This window comes from Grammomys surdaster, unplaced genomic scaffold, assembly GCF_004785775.1.
Source record: "Grammomys surdaster isolate TR1022 unplaced genomic scaffold, NIH_TR_1.0 231, whole genome shotgun sequence".
Classification (NCBI taxonomy): Eukaryota; Metazoa; Chordata; class Mammalia; order Rodentia; family Muridae; genus Grammomys; species Grammomys surdaster.
In genome coordinates this window covers 2,708,678-2,722,763 of record NW_021604676.1, presented here as the reverse complement: position 1 = coordinate 2,722,763, position 14,086 = coordinate 2,708,678, and the positions used below count along the sequence as shown (strand labels likewise).

At 37.7% G+C, this 14,086-nt stretch overlaps 1 protein-coding gene across 1 annotated transcript in view; it reads right to left on the bottom strand.

Moving 5' to 3' along the window:
* Bmp5 (bone morphogenetic protein 5) overlaps positions 1-14,086 on the bottom strand; it is a 140,701-nt gene that overhangs the window by 21,515 nt on the left and 105,100 nt on the right. Inside the window, exon 4 of the mRNA XM_028773584.1 lies at positions 3,680-3,874. Coding sequence (XP_028629417.1) covers positions 3,680-3,874 — 195 coding nt within the window. The remainder of the gene's footprint in view (positions 1-3,679; positions 3,875-14,086) is intronic.

Genomic DNA, 14,086 nt, shown 5'->3' with positions numbered 1-14,086 from the left:
CTGAGAGTTATCTGAGCTGGTCAGCCTGCTGCTTCTCCCTCTCTCATGCCCTAGGGACTGGCTCACAGACATCTAGGGCCAGGTCTACTATGCTTCCCAGGTGACACGCAGGGCCTGCTCTCCCAAGTGCTGAGGCAGGGGAATGATACAGCCAGCTCTCCTGCTCTGATGTCTTTGGGGTCAGCTCTCCTCCCTGCCATTGGTAGCAAGGGGCAAGGGAGAGACATTTATCCCTCACCCAAGTCACCATATAGCAGACAAGTGACACACTCACATCCTCAGAACTGGCTCACCCAACACTGTGGGATTTTCATTGCAGTATTAATTTTAGAGAGCTCATTCAGAAACAAGCAAAATGTTCATTTAAAATTGTATGATTACACTAATTCTAGTTTTATTAAAAATGCTGTGACATTTTAAAAGAATCAGGTCATTTTGCTAGGAATATGACTAAATCACATCCAAAATACATAAAACATACCATTTATCATGTTTTACTGGTGATATATTATAAAGCATCCTAGATAATTTAATTGATTCTAGTCTTTTGTTTCTGTTGTACACATTAGACAAGAGGTAATGTGTATTTGATTTGAGAATACATGCAGAATGTTTGAGTTAGGATTAACTGTGTGAGAGAACAACCCCAAGACACTATCAAGGCTTTAGGCAGGACCACCACATGACCAGATCCACTTTCAAGGACTCTTAGCACTAAGCATGTGGTAAAATGTTTTCCAGAGTTCTGGCATGAGCTGAGACTTGGCATATTTCCTGTTAGCTTTCACAGACTCTGCTGTTTGGAGCACTTTATGTAACTCTTGAAACAACATCATGGTCCATGGGTCCCTTGAAAACCTTATCAACTTAAAACCTTTTATCCTCAAGAGTGGCTGGCTTAAAATGGAGCTAATGTCTTTTCTTCTTTCCTCTACCATCCAAATTCCAAATAAAGAAATTCATTGTGCATGGTCAATGTGACATTATCACTATCTTCTATAGGATCCTTGTTCAACCTTCTTGCCAAAGGACCTGAGACTGGCAATCTCTGAAAAATCTGAAAGCAGTGGTTCTACAAATTTTCATTTGAATTCAGAAGTTGTTTTTTCCAGACACAATCATAAGTATTTGGAGGGCACATACTTTGTTTTAGATACTCTTCTAGACTCTCCTATAGGGTTATGTTCAGGACAGGGAACACTGAGAAGTCCTAAGGAAGGATTCTTACTTTCCTCCTTTGCCCTCCTTCTCTTTTCTCCCTCCCTCACTCCCTCCCTTCATGCCTTCTTTTTATCATCCCTCTTTGCTTCTCTACTCCCCTTCCCCCTCCCCTTTGTTTTTATGTTTTTACACAATCCCTAGAGAACTCAAGTTGGCTTGGAATTCTGGATTTCTAGCCTCAGCCTCCTAAGTAATGGGATTACACAATTGTCTCACGATGTCCAGTATAAGACTCTTTGAAACAGGACAAAAGTGAACTAAAATAGTCAAAATGACCTGTCCTGGATATTGATTTTCCTATGCCTAGTGCTGTTTCAGACTTCCAATGTTTTATGAGATCCATTTAAAACTGCAATTTGACAAACCTCTATCATTACTTTCTTTAGCCTGAGTCTACCATGCGTTAGTCAGGGAGCCTTTGTCCCACCGTTTATTATAAAAGCCTGCTACTATTATGGCATCTATTATTTATATTTGGATAATTTTACATTTTTCCTGGTATTTCAAGCCTCCCAAGTATCAAGTGTTCTGTTTATATTACCATTCCCTCGATTTCAGCCCCACCTTTTAGCCCAAATCCTAGGAGGCTTTTTCAGTCTGCTTGATTATTACCTATTGAAAGGTTAAGTTTCACAGAAAACCAGCTACTTTCTTATTATCAAAATATAAATGAGCTTCAAAACCATCTACCACATATTTTACAGAGATACTTGCCAAGGACAAACTTTCCAGAAAAGAAATATTGGTCTATATTATAATAAGCACATACACTAAATGTGTTGGGAAACTGGCGAAAAGGCTCCTGACTGCTTCTCCATATGTTTTATTCATCGAGGGTTATAGAAAGACATTTGTTACTTTGTGGTCAAAAAGAGAAGATAAATAGAGTTGGTCCACAGGGAAAAGGACTTTGATGATTCTGGTTGCTGGAACCTTCTGCCAGAGTAATTATAAGCTTGACTAATAAGAGCATGGCTGTCCTATGTGCTTTCCAGTTTCCCCAAAATTGTTGACTATTCTACTCAGTTTTAGAAAACTTCTTTCTTGATACACAGTGCTATATTAAGTTAAAACCATTTCAGCCAAATTTAGAAACTTTCTTTCTGAAATATGTGTGTGTGTGTGTGTGTGTGTATATATATATATATATATATATAACTTTGACAAGGTAGCATTTGCAAGGAAAGGGAGCTTAGATTCTTTTTCACCATTTTCATATTTAGAGACTATAGTTTTTGCCAAACTAAATATTTTGTGAGAGTTTTTAACAAAGTAGTATAAAACTACCATTGTTCGTCAATAGAACTCTCTATGAAAGATTAATTTTATAGATGTAGCATTTAATTCAGCAAAATGTAGTACTGTATATAATTGTGTCCTGTTGCTTCTGTTTCTAGACATACCAAACGAACTTCTGCCTAACATGATTAATCTGGCAACTACTCTTTAGGAAGGCGAATGAATTCCACCTTTTCAGAATCTCAGGTTATAGGAGGTTTGTTACATTGAAGTAACCTCAAAAAAATGAAGATTTAAAAAAATATTAGATTCCTAATTTGCTGGAATATTGTCACCGCTATTCTATCAATCTGCTCATCCGCTGTGCCTTGCAAAGTTCTGTACATATACAGTGGCTGTAAACATAAAATCATATACATCAGTAAGCGTGTGCTAGGATTAGTCAACCTCCAAGTCTATTTTTCATAGATGGAAATAGATTATTTTAATAATGTAGGCATCAATTTCACCTCATATGAAACATGCTTGTAGCCTAGTAGCCAAGGTCCTTCTCGACATCAAGTATGTAGTTAAGACACAGGCAATTGCCTATTTTCTAATCAGTGATGCTTTTATCTCCTCTTCCAACTGAAAGGAGATTAAATTAAAAATCAAAGTAGATTAATATCAGCTGCACATCTGTAATGTTTTGCTGAAAAGTTTTATGTATGCATGAGATTGGCTAGTTCAGGTATCAGCCCACCCGATAATAATGTGCCTTCATGTGTTAAGATTCCATCAAACACATCCTGGCTGTCTGACAGTCTGCTCTGTCCCTGCTTCTAGAAAGAGCTACACGGTTCACATCTAAACGCTAAAGAAAGAACTGTATGCTGTATTCACCTGGTTGACCATTCCTTGAGGAAGTCAGCCTGCTAACTGTGTCATTTCATTTTGGGTAGACTTTGTTGACTTAGCCATTTCAGAACTTTATTACTGCCAGTTTGATTTTAATTTGAATGGAATCTTTCAACACATGAAAGCACATCATAGTTATTTTTAAATGAATTACTGAGTGATTCACTGGTGAAACATTCTGGGGATGCTAGAAACATCACTTAGATGATTTAATGTACCAAATGAAGGTATATGCAGCTGGCAAATTTATTGTGGCAACTTGACTTGCAACATATGACCCAATAATTCTCAAAGCACAACTGCCATGCTCATTCTGTCTTACCTCCAGCACTGGGCATCCTGGAGGTGTCCTGATGAGAGCTGGATTTATTACGGTTTTGATTTTTCCGTTTGCTGGCTGCTCTCACAGATCGAAGAAGTACCTCACTTGCCTTGAAGAAGGCCACCATGAACGGCTGTTTTGACTGAGGCCCATGTCTTCCCACAAGACCAGCAGATTTTACATTGATGCTGCGTCCTAGGACATAATATATAAACATGTGGTTTATGAGAAAGATAAAGTAGTGTGAATGAGCTCTGTGGTGCTTTGAAAAGAAGAAAACAATTTAAGCATTATCAGAATGTTTTCTTTATAGACTTTATAAACTAAGGATTCTCATAAACCTTGATATTTATGATTAAATAAATATTTAGGCATATCTGTATATCTTGTCCCTCCACCACAGCCTCGAACACACAGGGGATATCCCATGGTTGCTCTCATTCACTGACACTTTTTCAGAATTCAAGGAAAGTGATGGATTTGTTTATCCATCAGCCTAGAAATTTCCACATCAAATATAGTTTCCAAAGTCAACTCTGGGCTTTTCTGCATTAAAGGCTCTATAGTTTTTTCTCTAAGTGATAAACATTGAATGTCTAAAGGGGATTTCTACTTCTTCCAGCCAGTTTCAGCCTTTCTCAGGTAAATCAGTACAGCTAGCTTCCCTGCCCCCTCACTTCTGGCCATGTCAGAAAACTTCCCAAAGTTGTTTACTCTACCATTAGCATTCTTCCTGTCATTCTGGAAATACAGTCTGTTGTGAACTCCATTATCATTGTAAAATGTATTTGAACAAATGTGAAATATTTTTAGCTTTTTATTGATTCTCAACATGATGCACTCCAATTTCACTTATTTCCCCATTGCTTCATACCCACCCTCCAACTTTACAACCTCCCCACCAAAAGAAAACAAGATAGATAGATAGATAGATAGATAGATAGATAGATAGATAGATAGACAGATAGACAGACAGATAGGTGGATAAACATCTTGCTGTGGATGCTGTTATGCGTCACTGTGTCACATAGTATGTCCTTTATCCATACATCTTGCAAATGTTCATTGCAATCAGTCATTGGTTTGGTTCGAGGCTTCTGACTTCTGCTACATCATCAATAGTATGTCTTCACCAGGACTGTTCTTGGATATCCTGTTGCTGACCTGTTTCATGGAGATCCTGCAGCTTTGGATCTACGAGAGGCTCCTTCACATGCTTCAGTAGTTAGCAGAGGGGGTAGATGTTGGGGTGGGTCAACTCAAAGCCCTGGATCTAGCCCAGGGTGGTAGCTAAGTTGGTCAACCTGCCAGCTCTCCCATATCCACACCACCAGGGTGTGTTCTCCCACTTTGCCCAGGTGAGAGACTGGACAGGCATTCAGGAGAGCAGCCCTGCATCTCACCTGGGCAGTGCTGGAGAGCTGGCCTCAGTAATGTGGAAATTTCTAAATTCCTCTCCCAGCAACTTTCCATAAACTGAAAGTTGCCTGAGATTTCAGAAGACTCAAATGAAGTCTGGTGACTCTGAATACACAGAAGGAAGTTCTATGTGAGCTTATCAATGCTTGCTTGATTTGTATTTAGTTTACATCTTAGACTATCATTAATCTATACATGTGGCTGCACACCAAAGAAAGAAGAAGAAACCAGAGTGTATTACAAGTCAGGGTGTCCTAGGCTCTAGAAACTAAGGTGACTTAAACTGCCTTTCCCATAGAGTAGCAATAATATTTATAATTGTCCTTCCTCTGAATATACTATACAGTTTTCTAGGTGCTTCCTATGTATTATTTAAATATGGTTTCACAAACACTATAGGAGTTAGTACTGCTGTGCTCCCAATTTAAGGTAATTGTCACTTTAAATTATATGTTTATATAATATGTAACTAGATGATGTATAATATATCATCTAGTTACATATACTATACCTCTATACACAAAGAAAGCCATTGATTGATTTCTAGTTCCATGGAAATCACACAAAAAAGTGGCGAACTATTTAGTTTTCTGCTGTAACTTTACGTGGAAATTACTCAGACTTATTGCAGTTACTAGTCTAGATATGAAGTTACTGATCCTGTAAAGGTAATATATAATATGGCTTGAAATATGTGCATGATTGACTCTGGCTTGCCCCTTGAGAAATGTGCATGTTTTCTTAAAATATTTATTCAGCCAAAACTATGAAGCAACCTCTACTACAAGGTCCACTACAAGACCAAATTAACCAGAGAATAAAGAAAAGGAAGGCAAATCCCTAAGATGGCATCAGTGTCATTTAACCAAATAAGCCCTTGTTTTTAACAGAGTGTATTTTGGCAGCATAAACAGTTCTCTGTGCACATGAATTGTTCAGAGAGACTTTCTACCATCAGAAAATAAGTGTGTGTTGCAAGAGTTCCTGCAGCTGCTGTGAGGGACACAGAAGTCCTTCACATATTGTGATGCTTGTTCTTAAAAGAAAGTTTGCACCAATCCAGACAACATGGTTATCGTCAACAATTGTCCTACAGCGGAGAAAAGTTGCCTACAAGAACGAAAATGGGCATCTGCATCACAAGCCCCTCTGCAGTCAGTCCTACCAGGAAAAGGGCTTACAAATAACCCAAGCAGTAAACCTTAAACAAATAAGCATACAAGTTTTCCTTTCAAATGCAAACTTATGGTGGCTCTGTGCCAGAGTGTATATACTTCTTAGAAAAACTTTATCATTGGCATAAATGAAAGAGGCAGTTTGATTTGTGGTTAGAGTAGTTTCCATTTTACTTCCACTGTAACAAATGTATTAATTCAGCTCAGACTTCCTCCTTCTGGCAGCCCTTGTGCTGTAAAAAGAGAAATTAGAAGTTCCAGCCAAATACCATACCTTGAACTGACCCACTTCAATACATAAACACTTTTACAACGTGTTTATTCAGGTGTAGCCCTTGAAATCGGTTTAAGAGTTTCCAGCAACAGAGAGCTCGGCGAAAGAAAAGAAAATGCAAACTGAGAAACTTGACTGCTGTGGAATAGAACTGGCAATCTGTTCTTCATTTTTTTTGTTCCTGTTTTGAAATATAACATAAAAAAGTATTTGTTGAAACTTTTACTTTGATATTTTAACGAAGTGTTAATTTAACAGTAGCTAGACTTTACTTGTATATGTTGATGACTGCAGGGACCATTTTTAATATATGATCTTTCTGATTCCGAAATGGGTTACTGTAAGGATTTCACAATGGAAAAAACTGATTTTCTAGTCATTACAATATGCATTGATTTTTATAATTAAAAAAACTTAACCCCACACACCAAGTGTCCTCCAGTGTGCAACGTTTCCTTTTTTTTAATTCCAAAGTTTCTCAGTACTTTTGGTTTTTGCTATAGTGAAATAATGCTGCTTTAAAGATTTACGTTCTGAAAATTGTAATGATAAGTGTTACAAATAGCAATTTTCTTTGGATTAGCAAAGGAGGATACTGTATATGAAGCAAAGTATTCCATCAAATCAATGTGAATTTCCTTTAAATTAACTTTAATATTACTAGATTTCTTATTGATATCTTATTTACTTCAGCAGTCAAGTAAGACTTAATATTTTGTAAATTCATACTTGCTCAGTTACTCTTGGTCTTGAACTATATTATAAAAGCATTATCTATTTGATCTCCTCTAATTAAAATATACCTCCATTGATTGTGTTGGTTGAACCTTTTGAATGATTTGTCAGCTGATTTTATTAAAAGTGCAGAAAGGATCATAGAATATATTACATATAATACAGATGGTAAAAATATTAAAACAGATTTCATCATTTTACACTTTATGATTAAATGTATAGTATATGTTAGGTATTGGAAATATGAAATAGATGAAGCCTAAACCATTTTCAATTAGGAAAACTGTTTTTTACATTACCAAAGCTCTTCAAATCTGTCCTTGTTTGTAGTTATTTCCAAGTTAGAAAAATAAACACAATGACTGAAAAACAGGTTGAATATGTAATGGAAATTCAATTTGGATGTGAAAATAAATGAGCATTAATATAGGGATGGTAAAGATATTAGCCTGAATGCACAGTTAGATACATTAAGATTCATACATATCATGCAATAGCAAGAACTTCACAGGTTAAATCAAACAGGGATACATCTGAACAAAGCAACAACCTACAGAATAGGAAAAATTTTTACCAACTACATATATGATGGAGGAATAATATCCAAATTATATAAATAACTCATCAAACTGTATAGCAAGAAAACAAATAAACCAATTAAAAATGGGATATAGATCTAAATGGAAATCTAAATGGTGAAATTCAAAGGGCTGAGAAACATTTTTAAAACATTCAATATCCTTAGCAACCAGGATAAGAGAAATCAAAATTACTTGAGATTCCGTCTTACACTTGACAGAATGGCTAAGGTCAACAACACAAATTAAAGTTCATGCTGGTGAGGATGAGGAGAAAAGGGAACATCCATCCATTGTTGGTGGGAGTGCAAACTTGTACAGTCAGTCAGTTGTGGTCTCTCAGAAAGATAGGAATTGATCTACTTCAAGATCCAGCTATACCACTCTTGGGAATATACCCAAAGTACTTACCACATAGACACTTGGTCAACTACATTCACTGCTGCTCTATTTATATTAGCCAGACATGGGATGCAAGCTAGATGTCCCTCAGCAAATAAATGTGTAAAGAAAATGTGGTACATTTACACAATGGAGTATTACTTAGTCTTAAAAAAAAAAAAAGAAATCATGAAATTTGCAGGAAAATTGCTAGAACTAGAAAATATCAGCCTGAGTGAGGTAACCCAGAACCAGAAGGACAACTGTTGCATGCATTTGCTTATATATGTGTGGATTGCCATCTCTTTGCAAGTGAGGGCAGGCACAAGATGAGATGAAAGCCTGTGATTGGGTAGTGGAAAAGAAGGAGGGCTGAGAGTTTTGGAGAAGAGTATAGAGAGGGCAGAGGGATAGAGAAGAAGGGAAGGAGAGGAAGAGAAAAGATGGAACCTACAGGAGAGGAAGAGGAGCCAGAACCACACAGTCCTGGGAGTCATAAGTATTGGGAATTTCTTAGACAGATGATTAAATAATAATTGGCATACATTTTCTCTGCCTGGGTGTGCAGCTTGTGTTTATATCAATTGAGTTTAGAGCTCATTGCATGAGTGTTTTGTGGGTTGAGAATTTACTAATATAAATCTGACTGATAAACTGCAAGCCTCTAGAGTTTTGACCTTACCAGGGCTGGGAATGTGAGCAGAATCCACAGCAATAGAGTCTCAAGATGGGCGGTGTCTGCATGGGGCTGGGCATGGAGATGATGAGATTACGTGGGCCAGAGAGTAGCTGGTGCTAGTGCGGGATGCTGTCTATTTATATTTCATGCAACATATATTAATATTAGCTGTCAAATCAATGATAATCAAGCTAGAATACATAGAACCATAGATGTTAAGTATAGAGTAAGGGACTAGAAAAGACGGAAAAATCTCCCTAGGAAAAAGAAATAGAATACATAGTTATGAATGACTGGGACAGGAGCTGGAATGGGAGGATCAAGTGGAGAAGTAAGAGGCAGATGAGGAATGGTATATGGGAAGAAACAGCTAAAACTAAGAGCCATTTCAGGGATAGTATGGAAACCTATTACTGTATAGAAGTTTCCTAAAGTATACTCATATATGAAAGCAATCTAAATGAGATCACCAAATAATGGGAGACAGAACCCCAGCTGGGCATATTTTGTTACCAAATGAAACTTCCAGTACCAAGTTTTGCTTCTATCAACTTTAGTTTAGTTAGTTAGTTAGTTAGTTAGTTAGTTAGTTAGTTAGTTAGTTAATGTTTGGAATCCCCAAAAAACTTAGGCTGCTGCCAACATGGAGAAGTTGACCTGGTGCCTATATACAGCCTTCACCCCAGAGTTCTAGCGTCTTTGGACAGGAAGGTACACTTTCAAAGGTAGAACATAAACACCAACCTAGCTACAAACTCTTTGATTTACAATGGTCTCCTGCCTGCAGATACATTAGTAAAATGACATTACAAAACTGTGGGAATAACCCGCCAATATCTGATTTAACTTAAGGCCCGCTCAAACCCATACTTAACACTACTGGGGTAACCAAGAACCTGTGACTAGATAGCCCATGGACCTAGAGTAAAACCACTGTTTAAAAGTGGTTGGGGAGGACTCCTAATGACATTCTGCTGTACTCATAAATTAGTGTCTTGTTCAGTCATCATCAACAGATGCAACAAATACAAAGACCCACAGCCACACAGCAGAGAAAGAGACCTTGGAACACTCAACCTTAAACAGAATGTCTCCATCAAACCCTTCCCTTTGGAGTGCAGAGATCCTTACAGAAGAAGAGACAAAAAGAGTGTAAGAGCCAGGGGGATGGAGAAGAGCAAGGAAACAAGGCTCTCTAAATCAACATAACTGAATTACATACGAATTCACAGAGACTGAAGCAGCAACCACATGGCCTGCAGGGGTCTGCACCAGATGGGGTTCTAGAGCTGAAAGGAGAAGAAGACACATGTCCCCATCCCTAACCCAGAAGCAATGTCCAATCGATAACCACAAGCAAATAAAAATTTTAGTTCCCTCCAAGGGAGATACACTAGGAAAAACAAACTACTCTAAAATGCATGGTGCCTGCCCAGCTGTAGATGGCTAACAGAAGACAAACTCAGAGGCAGCTTTGGAGGCTCCTGTCTCCAAAGCTCACAGTGTCTCTTAATGTCATGTCAGGGCTTTTCCTCTTGAAAAAAAATATGATTTTACTTACATAGTTTCTTTTGTCTCTTTTTACACGGTAGTATGCATTAGCATATTTATTATGGTTTCAAGTTTTTATTGGGTAACTGAGTGTGCCTCTGTTTCTCATGCCTTCTCTTTGGGCTTTCTTACTTCTCGTTGTTTGTTTTGTCCCATTCCAACGTGTTATTTTTTGTTTTATCTTATTTTAATTTATTTTACTAGTGTCCCTTAGGAACTCAGTTGTTTTCTAATGAGAGACAGAATGGATGTGGATCTGGATAGGATGGGAGATGGGAAAGAATTTGGAGTAGAGGAAGGAGAAACCATAATCAGGATATATTATGTGAGAAAAAAAGTATTTACTTTCAATAAGAGGAAGAAGGAAGAGTGAGCTATTTAGAGCAAGGTACTAAAGGCTCTAAAGAAGTGACATTTGAGTCTGTAAGTCAGAGTAGTTTCTAGCTCTACTACAGTCAATTCATCTCTAATCCTAGAAACAAAGAGAAAATCAGCAAGCCTTTTAAATCCAAGTTTCTGTAAAACACTAGGAGCTAGTCCTACTTTGGGACTTGGTTAGCAGAGTGATACAGTAGAGAAAATATATTCTCCCTGCGTGACATGGATGGCAGCAACAGAACAAGGTCTAAAATGATCTTCTGTATCAGAATCGGAGTCAGCAGAGACTTCAAAGACTCAGAGGAGCTCTCTAGGTTAATAGACTTGCAATCAGAAGACATTAGCAGTTCTGTACTAACACAAGAGATAATGTAAAGGAGAAAATAGCTCCCTCGTAAAATACCATAGTAAAGCTATGAACTGGCCAGGGGCAGAGATGCAATGAGAGGAAAACAGGAGGCAAAGAACTTGGTTGCAAGAAGTTGTTCAAGTTTGGATACACATGTGCTCTCCCACATGTGAGAAAGAGGGGAAAGAAATGAAGGGGGTTGAAGGCTTGCAGAAAAATGTGGCAGCCTTCCACTAAAGGCTTCTAGAGACAAAGAAATGCCATTCGTGAAGAATAAACTCAGCTGATGTTTAATGAAATACTTGGGATATAAAGCACAGTACCGTTTAAAAGTATAGGAACACCCTTCCGATCTGTGCCTGAGCACTGAGCAGATATGACCTTCAGCTCTGCACCTAATCCCACAAAACCCAGAGGAGGCGGGATTTCCAGGAGGTCTAACCCTGGCAGTATCTTAGGTAAGGAGACAGCAACATCTGCTCCAAACAAGGAGTAACTGGGACCCACTGGGACCCAGAAATTCACTCCTGGCCCAGGGCACTGGTTCCTTCCAGTGTGCACCTGAGCACTGAGCAGATCTTGGGCCTCAGCTCTAACCCTAGCAGCTACACCCACCCCAAACAGTTCTGACACAACCAAGATAATAGGAAAGACAGGCTCCAGTCGGAGACAGTGCAGGTAGCACTAAGAAGATCCAGATGGCAAAAGGAAAGTGCAAGAACATAAGCATCAGCAACCCCGGGTACTTGGCATCATTAGAACCTAGTTCTCCCACACTAGAAAGTCCTGAATTTCCCATATCACCAGGAAAGCAAGAACCAGATCTAAAATCACTTCTAATGATGATGATAGAGGACTTTAAGGACATAAATAACATTCTCAAAGAATTTGAGAACACAGGTAAACAGGTAGAAGCCCTTAAAGAGGAAACACAAAAATCCTTTAAGGAATTACAAGAAAACAACGAAACAGGTGAAGGAATAGAACAAAAACATCCAGGACATAGAAATGGAAGTAGAAACAATAAAGAAAGCACAAAGGAAGACTACCCTGGAGATAGAAAACCTAGGAAAGAAATCAACAGCCAAAGACACAAACATCACCAACAGAATACAAGAGATAGAAAAGAGAACCTCAGGTGCAGAAGATACCATAGAAAATATTGAAAATGCAAAACGTTCTTAACCCAAAACATCCAGGAAATCCAGGACACAATGGGAAAACCAAACCTAAGGATAATAGGTATAAAAGAGAATGAAGATTCCCAACTTAAAGGGCCAATAAATATCTTCAACAAAATTAAAGAAAAAACTTCCCTACCCTAAAGAATAAGATGCCCATAAACATACAAGAAGCCTACAGAACCCAAAATAGACTAGACAAGAAAAGAAATACCACCTGTCACATAATAATCAAAATACCAAATGCACAAATCAAAGAAAGAATATTAAAAGCAGCAAGGGAAAAAGGCCAAGTAATATATAAAGGCAGACCTATCAGAATTACACCAGACTTCTCACCAGATACTATAAAAGTGAGAAGATCCTGGACAGATGTCATACAGACCCTAAGAGAACACAAATGCCAGCCCAGGCTACTATATCCAGCAAAACTCTCAATTACCATAGATGGAGAAACAAAGATATTCCATGACAAAACCAAATTTACACAGTATCTTTCCACAGACCCAGCACTACAAAGGATAATAGAGGGAAAACTCCAAAACAAGGAGGGAAATTATACCCTAGAACGGGCAAGAAAGTAATCTTCAAAAAATCCAAAAGAAGATAGCTATACAAACAATTCCACCACTAATAACAAAAATAACAGGAAGCAACAATCTCCTCTGCTTAATATCTGTTAACATCAATGGACTCAATTCCCTAATAAAAAGATATAGACTAATGGACTGGATATGTAAACAGGATCCAGCATTTTGCTGCATACAAGAAACCCACCTCAGTGACAAAGACACATACTACTTTAGAGTAAAAGGCTGAAAAACAATTTTTTGAGCAAATGGTCCTAAGAAACAAGCTGGATTAGTCATTCTAATATTGAATAAAATAGACTTTCAACTTAAAGCTATAATAAAAAAATAAGGGAGAACATTTCATACTCGTCAAAGAAAAAGTCAATCAATATGAACTCTCAATTCTGAATATCTATGCACCAAATGCAAGAGCATTCACTTTCATAAAAGAAACCTTACTAAAGCTCAAAGCACACATTGTACCTCACACAATAATAGTGGGAGACTTAGACATTCCACTCTCAGCAATGGACAGATCATGGAAACAGAAACTAAACAGAGACACAATGAAACTAACAGAAGTTATGAACCAAATGGATTTAACTGATATCTACAGAACATTTCAACCTAAAACAAAAGAATATACCTTTTTCTCAGCACCCCATGGTACCTTCTCCAAAATAGACAATATAATTGGTCACAAAACAGACCTCAACAGATACAAGAAAATTTAAATAATCCCATGCATCCTATCAGATCACCATGGACTAAGGCTGGTCTTCAATAATGACAAAAACAATGAAAAGCCCACATTCACATGGAAACTGAACAACATTCTACTCAATGATAATGTGGTCAGGGATGAAATAAAGGCAGAAATTAAAGACTTTTTAGAATTTAATGAAAACGAAGGTTCATCACACTGAAGCTTATGCAACACAATGAAAGCAGTGCTAAGGAGAAAACTTATAGCTCTAAGTGCCTACAAAAAGAAACTGAAGAGAGCATACATTAACAACTTGACAGCATACCTGAAAGCTTTAGAACAAAAAGAAGCAAACACACCAAATAATCAAACTCAGGGCTGCAATCAACCAAGTAGAAACAAAAAGAACTATACAAAGTATCAGCAAAA